Source organism: Alligator sinensis, unplaced genomic scaffold (assembly GCF_000455745.1).
Source record: "Alligator sinensis unplaced genomic scaffold, ASM45574v1 scaffold645_1, whole genome shotgun sequence".
NCBI classification, from domain to species: domain Eukaryota; kingdom Metazoa; phylum Chordata; order Crocodylia; family Alligatoridae; genus Alligator; species Alligator sinensis.
The window spans coordinates 518,420-527,236 of record NW_005842586.1 but is presented as its reverse complement, the minus strand read 5'-3'; the positions used below and the strand labels follow the sequence as shown (position 1 = coordinate 527,236).

The following is an 8,817-nucleotide window of genomic DNA, read 5'->3' as shown; positions in this document are numbered from 1 at the left end:
CTACTGATGGAGAGACAGGGTGAGACCCAGAGTCGTTCCTGCCCTGTCTACACTGCAGGAAGCGCCTAGATAGGGAGCATGGTTCTGCTGTGGGCAGATTCCTCCTTCCCTGCCCAGCTCCTCTCCCACCTGCCTTGTCTCCCCTGATGGCTGAGAGCAGGAGCACTGCATGCTGCAGAGCCAGGCTCCCTGCATAGCTGCTCACTGCAGCGTGGGACCGGAGTAGCTCTGGAACTCCCCGGGTGCCTGCTACAGTTGCTTGTGACTGCTCCAGCTAGGAGCTGCTCTACATGGAGCGCAGCTGGGTGGAGATCACAGCAATAGGGTGCAGATTCCTCCTTCCCTGCCTGGCTCCCTGCCAAGAAAGGAATGGGAGGAGGGAGGCAGGCAGGGATTCTGATGCTGTCCTTGCCCTAACTGGGCTCCCCACACAGCTGCATCTCACAGCTTCCAACTGTGATACTCGATGCTAAGTCAAAGCTTTATTTCTCCCAAGATGAACAGGAGAAAAACCTTGTGTTGGAATCGAGTAAATACAGTAACACATTCCATTCCCCTGCCGGAGTAATTCATACCAAAATCCTACCACTGAAACATCCCTGACTCTAGGGAAGTCTGAATTTGGAATGAACTTTGCTCCCTGGGCCCATGTCTAATATGCTGTCGTCGCTGGTATCTCCTAAAGTCAGAGCCTCAATAGCTAGATCTCCCGCTTGTTTGTCTTGGCAGGATTTCATCTCCATCTCTTTTATGGAGCCCGAGTCCCAGACAAGGACATTGGCCTCCCGGAATGACACGACGGCGCTGCAGCTAGGCCAGCAATGTGCTGAGAAGTTTGAGGTATCAGATCCCCAGGACTATGGGCTCTTTGTTGAGGTGGACAACAGATGCCTGCAGCTTGCTGATGATGCCTTCCCTCATCACATAAAATCCTACTTGCTGAAATTTGAACCCAAGAAAGATTTTCACTTTATTTATAAAGCAAAAGCCAGTGAAGAAACCCATGTTCTAGTCATCAAAGAGCCAGACTTTTTATAGTGGGAGAACTCTTGTACTGTGTGTGGAGGTATCTCTGAAGGACTGAGACAGGTTATCTCATGAGAGCTTCTGTCACTAACATCAGAAGCTACTGGGGGCTCAGCCTTTTAGCAGGGGAGGGCAGGATGCTAAGTATAGATGCTGTCTGATTCCAGGGCATTTCTCAGGAGAATTCAGCTGCAGAAGTAAATGCAGCTTTCATGGGAATGTTCATACTTAAACTTGAAGTGTTAAACCTCAAAACCTCTGTATGCCAATAGATAAACTCTGCATATTATAAGTAGCCAATGGAGCTTTATGCCAGTTGCTCCTGAGTTTCTACAGTAGGGTGAACAATTGTCCCATAACAACCTGAATGGCAACCTCCATGCAGAGTGCCTGTACAAGGCCTGTGCATACGTTAAGTCCTATTTTTAGGGCTTAACTGGTGCCTGTGCCCAGTGCTGGCTCTCTGGACAAGGCTGAATTGAATAAATTCTGGGCCATGGTTGATATATTCAGTGGCATAGGATTGTGTTATGCAGCAAAACTCCATACATACCTTGGCATCTCACACATGTGAAATATGCACGCTAATACTGTACATGCACTTGTAATCCCTTCTATACAGTACTTTCACTGAAAAATGGAACTTATGCATTTTCACTGGTGCATATTTGCAGATTGAAACATGTCTCTCTCCTATTAGATGTACAGTAGTTTTAATTACATCTGTTGTATGATAATGTCCAGCTAAATGTATTTATTTCCACTTATGATATGTTATAATCACTGCAAAATAACATTTTAGTTGTGGAGAACTTTATAGCATAAAAAGGTTCAAGTGAAAAGCAAGGCCCAACACAGCAGGCTCTGTTTTATATCAAATGGATCTGTGAAGGGGCACAAGGTCAAAGAAGTTAAAAAAAAAAAAAAAACCTTTCTCTTTTTACCCAGTATTGGATGCTTCTGTTCCGTGATCTAATCATATCATCAGCCCATGCTGTATTATAACATGAGTAAATCCATACTATTACAAACTGAACTTGCCAATGCTCCTGCTTTCTCCAGTTCTCTATTCAGGGGTTCAGAGCCCACCACTGAAATCTCACTGCAGGTTTGATTTCCTGTAAAAACATCCCAGTACAAAAGCACATGCCTGCACTAACCTCAAACAGGTTTTCTGCCTCCTCAGTGAAGAATGAAAATGGCAGTCATCGATTTAAATGCAGGCTTGAATCCATCATTGGCCTGATTTCAGTCTTTAGTCAGGCAAAGTTCCCCTTAATGTTAATGTTCTTACAGGAACCAGTTCTCCCTAGGCAAGATGCATGTAACTTCCATTGCAGCAGGGGTATCTGATCCAAGAACCACAGGACCAGGCCAAGTGCCAGGAAAACCCCCCACAAAGTTATGCTTAGAAAAGGGGTCGTTATGCAAGATGCAAGTGATTTAATTCAACTTACTGCCAGCTTCAACTGGCATATAAATGTTTGGAGGGGCAGGAGGATTGGCCTGGGTTCCATAATTCTCACCACATTTTCATATATACTTTCAAGGGGCCCCTGCCTTGTATTGGAGTCACCAAGTATAGAAGGAAATGAGGATGGTCCTGCTCCATGGGGCTGGGAATATTTACTCCTCTTTCTCTTCACCCCTGCTGCATTGTTTAAACTAAATACTTTTGACTCCTTTGTGAAGTGCCTCAGCCAAACTTGCATCAAATAACTGATGATGCTGTTGAACTTGTTATCGTCTGTTTTATTGAGTCTTGAGTTCATGTTGTTGAGAGAAGACAAGCTATTCTGGACAAATGAGGAACCGAGAACACATCAAATTCATCGCGTGCAGGACTGGGCTGTTCTTTGTAATGCATCAAGGTCTGTGACTCATATGCCATCCCACTCATGTTATGCAATTGGCTGACACCCTCTATTTCTGAAAGGAAGTATGTATGCATAAATTGAGATATCCCTTGGGATCCTTCAGTTTCAAAGGTGGTGCATACCTAGTGATATGTAGCGTACAGACATTGGTGAGCTCCATGGGTGAAATACAAGACGTCCATGCAATGACAGGGTGACTGAATTTCATGTACTCACTGTGCAGTGGGGAAATGAAATCTCTCTGCTACCCATGGGAGGTTGTGCCCTCTGCAACTGGTACTTCCACCTTTGACTAGAATCCAAGCTGCTGCTCTTCTGATTTCTCCTGGATGGGGATTCCTACCCTGGGATTATGCACGTATACAAACACTCAGTCACTGTAGCTTGCGGAGGCAGGTAAACCACTGAGAGCAAAATATTGTTTCTTTTAATGATAGTTGTGGCACCATATAGTCATTGGTATACACTTGTTTCATTTATCCAGAACAGCCCCCAAATAGTTTGCGTACTTCCTGCAGGTGCTAGATCTGAGAATAATTGCTTGCTACAACCAACAGCAGACAGATAACTGACAGAAAACCACGCAGAAGAGCTTTATGGATCTGTGTATCTTTTTCACTCTAACCATCTTTTAGGATTAACAATGTCCAGACATGTCCTCATCTGCCTAGCTCACAGGACCTCATGGGACTCCATCTTGCCCCAGAAGCAGTAAACGACTTCACACTGGGCATGTTTACATGAGACATTTACTGCACAGTAGTCTAATAACACTGCAAAGTAGCATGCCAGTCAAAAACTGTGCTAATACACTACTGTTCATTGCTATTAGGCTACTGCGCAGTAAGCATCACAAAAAAACGTGTGCCAGCACTGCTGCACAGTAACTGTAGTTACTGTGCATTTAGTTAGTACTTCATTAAGCAGCTGGGGGGTGCACAGCTGCGCCGGTGGTGGCAGGAGCCCGGCAGCAGGGAGCAAGGAGCTTCTGCAGACACTGCTAGCACTGGCAGCGGGGGGCTGAGTACCGACCACGGGTCAGTGACTACCTGCAGGCGCTACTGGCAGCATAGCCAGGAGCGATTGGGGCTGCCCACTGACACCGTCAGTGGTGCCAGTGGCAGGGTGACAAGCAGCGACCGCCTGTAGGTGCCACCAACAGTATTAGCGGTGCCTTTTTGGAAGGGATACACTGCCGCGTGTAGTGGGGTGCACATGCACCCGCATGCTCCCCCTACGCGGCATCCCTGGCGCATTAATGAACATGTAGATGTGGCCACTGGGCACGTCCACACATGCAGGTAACCAGAAGCAATAAGCTCCAGAGCTTACTCAACCCCTCAGTAAATGTCTTGTGTAGATGTGCCTGCTGGGAACAATTAGCTCTGCAGCAGTGGACTAATTAGCTTCACAATAAACACTGCAGGTCTACACATGCAGCCCTATTAGGCTGGAGTAAACTAATTAACCCAACAGCAGGGTAGTACTTGTAAATACAGAGCACCTGGACACATGCCCAATGCCTGCTCTGACCCATACTAATTAGCACGTGTCAGAGCAGACTTGATTAATTGAGTCTACAGGAGTGTGCTAAGTAACACTCTTCAGCAGCCTCAGCATCTTGTGTATTCAGCGTTCCTGTGCTTCAAAATGGCAACAGTGGCACTTTAACTAAAGCTCATCGAGCAAGCTTTAGTTAAAGCACCCCGGCTGCCATTTTGAAGCGTGGGACACTGAATACATGAGATGCTATGGGTGCGTTAATTAGAGCAGCTCCCGAGAACTGCTCCAACTAAAGCACCCCCCCCCAAACCCTGGATCATGTGTAAGGACGCTCTCAAGTCCTTTTCTGCTGCAGAGATTGTTAGTCTGCAGCAACGCATGCATAGATGCTGCCCTGGCAGGCTGGTGGCATGAGGGTGCTTCAGTAAGGGGGCTGCCTGCTGGTTGGCCCCACACTGAAGCACCCTTACACCCCAGCCAGCCCCTACAGCATGTTGAGCTGGGGGAGTAGCTCCAGGCTGGCAGGCTGACGCACCAGGCCGCCTTTCAGCTGGGACTGCTTAGAGCCGATTCAACATCTGCAGTCCTAGGCACACATTCAAATGGTGCACCCAGGAGTGATAAACCTTGGAGTAATAAGCTCGAGAGTTTATTGCTTCTCATTAATTGCATGTTTAGATGCACCCACTCAATACATTCATATTGGGAAGATTTAAAGTCTAGATTTAACTTGCTAGGCATCTGAGTCTGAAATGTATGCATTTCTTACCAAGTGCTAAATCTGCTAAGTCCCCTCCTTCATCAGGCTACTGGGATGTTCCAGGTTTCTGGAGCAATACAGTGCACACACAGTCTTTGAAAGACTAAAAATCAGAATTATTTGAATTTAAGTGCAAACTCCCTCCAGCCATCCCAATCTGAAATTATTTCTGCTGCTTTACAATTACAGGTGAGATCTGAATGCATTCCCAATCCATTCAATTCTTAACATACTCTTATGCTTAGATGGCATGAGTTCAAGCTGTCATGCAGCACAAGACAGCACAAAAGAGAACATGAGGGCTGTCATAAATGACCTTGTATCTTTCTGTCTGTTCCTATACTTGGTCCTCTTCTGTAACAGGCACTGGGGAATCCCAAAGGGAAAAACTGTTGTGTTCCAAAGCCCTTAACCTGATCAGGGTATCTTTACCCTGCCAAATTCATGGTTAAATGAGGTTAACATAAATCCCATGGGGATCAAGATAAAATGAAAAAGTACCAGAAGGAAAGTAGGATATGTTCCACTTGGGGACGGTAAGAGGAGAATAGCCAGACTTCATACTTATTGGGTAAGGGAAATGGTACATGTTTCCTTATTGAACTGATGAGACCTCCTCTTCATTGGAGGGACCTAGGAAATCAGTGTCCACATGGGACTTTGGAGTTGGAGGGATGGGTTATGTTAGATGTTCTGTGACAGTTGTGGAAACCAGGCCCATACTATTACACAGTCTAGAAGTGTTGAGATTTTCCAACTGAACTGCCTCAAATTTAACACACAGGTCATGATTACAAGATGTAAGTAGTGCTTTTGGAAGCCTACCTGGAAGCTCTTTAAAGGGGCCTAAGTTTTCAGGAAGCTGTAAACAGCTATGCCCTAAAAAAATCAGGTCTCTAACCAATCCCAAGTCAAGTGTTCAAAAATGGATGTTACTTTTCAGAATCTTGGCCTAAAATGCTATTTAGCTATGTAAATTCCTGGCTTGATTTGTAGAGGTCAGCATATCTCCTATTGAAACCAATTGTCAGGCTATTTATTTGCAGGGGTAGGGCTACTATGGAATTGCTTGTGGGTCAGACTGGATTCTAAGCTCTTTGGGAGGAAATTCTCTTATATCTATGTAGGGCACCTGGATCATTTCATGGCACTATAAAAGATAAAAACCACACAGCAAGCCATACTACAAGATCTGGGGAGATGATCTGAGAGGGAGTAGATACAGGATCCCCAGCCTCTACTTCAGATCTTCCAAAAATAAATCTGTCATCCTAATATAAACATGAATTGCTGCCCCACTGCTTTGCTTTTGATGTCCCAAATGTCCCGTGTTGGCAGTAAATCAGTTTAAGGGCATGTCTGCACTGGAAATTTACCAAAGTATCTATTCCAGAATAGTGAGGCCTGAAGCTAGTTCACTATGAAACCCTGTGTGGGTTCTTACTCTGGCATTGGATGACTTTTACTTTTGCAGGAGGAGGGTCTAAGATGATGCCCCACCCCGCTGGTGATACGGCCAGAGCAGAGCTGAGCAGAGCCCATGGCGGGGGTGGAGATGTGGGCTGCCCGCTGTGGGCTCAGGGCTTCCTGTCCTCCTGCCCTCCCCCTGGGAGCCCCATACTACCATGGTGAAGTTTCCCCTGCCCACCCAGCAGTAGTGTGGAGCACATCTCCATGCCACTGCCCCCACTGCTGCCAGGTGGGCAAGGGGTGCCTCGCCATGGCAGTGCCACCAGCACAGGGAGCCTGGGGGAAGGGCAGCAGGGCAGGGAGCCCTGAGCCTGCAGCAGGCAGCCTCCATCCTCCCACACCCTGTGCACAAATCTGGGGGCCATATGTCCCCTATGCCTCCCTCCCTGGGAGTGTTTGCAGCAGCAGGGAGCCACCCTCCCTGCCCCCTGGAAGAGCTGTCCATGGCTCTGTTCTGCTCCCCACCCTGGTCCTGGGCTCCATGCGCTGTCTTGGTTGGGCAATGCCCCCAGGCCCAGCCCCTGCCCTACTCCTTCCCTCACTGTGGGGCCTCAATCTGCACCCCACCCCCCATAGACTTACCTGAAGGCAGCTGGGGAAGCTGCTCTCCACCACTGCCTGGGGCTGTATTCTTGGCCACACGTGTGTACGTGCGTACACATGCACATGGCACCCCCTGTGAACAGAGAACCTGGATCTCTGCATGATACTGGGAATCCAGGACACACACTGTCCAAGAGTTTTGCAGCCTGGGACCAGGACTTGATGTTCCCATTTTGGGACTGACTGTCCCACCCAGTTAGGGATGGGTGCCTCTTCCCTACAGGGGCCAGATGCCCATGTACTTGGCATCTATGACTTGGACTGTCTGCACAGGAGCTTATACTTAAACAGCTATTCTGGGATGTTTCTCTATTTCAGTAAATCTCTAAGCATGGACAAGCCCTCTGTCACAATTACAAGCAGGATATGAGGACTCCAGACTGTGACAGTGCTTTAGCAATGGCAGAGCATATGAACCCCAACCCAAATGGCACAGGAAAGGCCCTGTGTTCTCTGCTGCTTGGCAGCACATCCTGAAGCACCATCCACCTCACAGAGAGTCAGGAAGGGAGGGGAGGGGTTACTTTCGCATTGCACTGAGCAAACATCAGGCCAGCGGCACTGCGGAGCACAGCTGCAGGCCCCTGAAGGCTGTAGCAGCAAGCGACTCCCGTACATACTTGGGAGCTCCTGGAGCCATTGTATTTGTAGTACATTTTTATCTAATCTCCATCAGAGATGCTTAAAGCCTCAGCAGAGGTCAGCAGTGAAATGCCAGATGAAGTGAAATGGTCTCCTAGGTGGAAAGACCAGCTTTAGAGGCAAGAGAAACATCCCTGGCTTCTCATCACTGGGTGCTAACTGTTATTCAGCCTTCACCTGCACTTCAGATGGTACTGAAGCAAGCAATTCATCTCTTGTAAACCAAGCACATCCACCAAGCCAACTTTTGATCACCAGTGAACAGGAAACAAAAGGTTCCATGTTCCCCGCTGCAGGACAGCCCTAGGTCTCAAATGGAGTTGGAAGTTTTGGGTAGCGACTGCGGCAAATGTGGGGAAAAATGTTTACTTTAAAAACTGGTTGGTATCATTATGCTGAGCACCTGCACTTCTGCTACTTGCAGTTCCCCTTTCTACCAAAAAGAAACTGAGTGGACAATTTAACAGAAGGAAATTTTCCAGTCTGATGATCCACTGCTATCATTTAATTAGTCAGAGCACCATTACTAAGTGATTCAAGTGCTGGTTCTCACATGATCTGTCAGCAGACAAAGCGCAATTCATACCCTTTCAGGAGACTTTACCCTTGGAACAAGTGCGGTTGTGTAAGCCAGTCATTTGTTTCCACAGAACTGTTGTGAAACTGCCTATTACCCAGAAAGGCAAACGGCATGAGAGAGGCTTGCTGAACACATGGAATTCTATAAAGAAAAGCACATCTATTTTGGATAACCCTTTGCTGCACACAGCTGGGTTAGTGCTGCATCCCGCTGACCCCAGAATCTGAGCCAGCATTAATTTACTGAAACAAACAGGTCATGCAAGGCCTGGATCAAAGCCAACTGAAACCAAGGATTATTCCGCTGAATTCAGTGTGTTACCTGGCATCACAAATAAATATACAGGCTGCATTTTC

The 8,817-nt window shown here is 47.2% G+C and overlaps 1 protein-coding gene across 4 annotated transcripts in view; it reads left to right on the top strand.

The window, feature by feature from the left end:
- RIN3 (Ras and Rab interactor 3) overlaps window positions 1-8,817 on the top strand; it is a 111,544-nt gene extending 102,727 nt beyond the window's left edge. For 2 of the 4 annotated variants that reach the window (XM_025214529.1, XM_025214530.1), the window contains one exon: window positions 8,532-8,817. In XM_025214529.1, coding sequence (XP_025070314.1) covers window positions 8,532-8,576 — 45 coding nt within the window. In that variant the 3' untranslated portion in view covers window positions 8,577-8,817. Of the gene's footprint in view, window positions 1-729; window positions 1,764-8,531 lie in introns of those variants that run through there. The other 2 variants (XM_006032803.3, XM_025214527.1) reach the window with 2 other exon arrangements.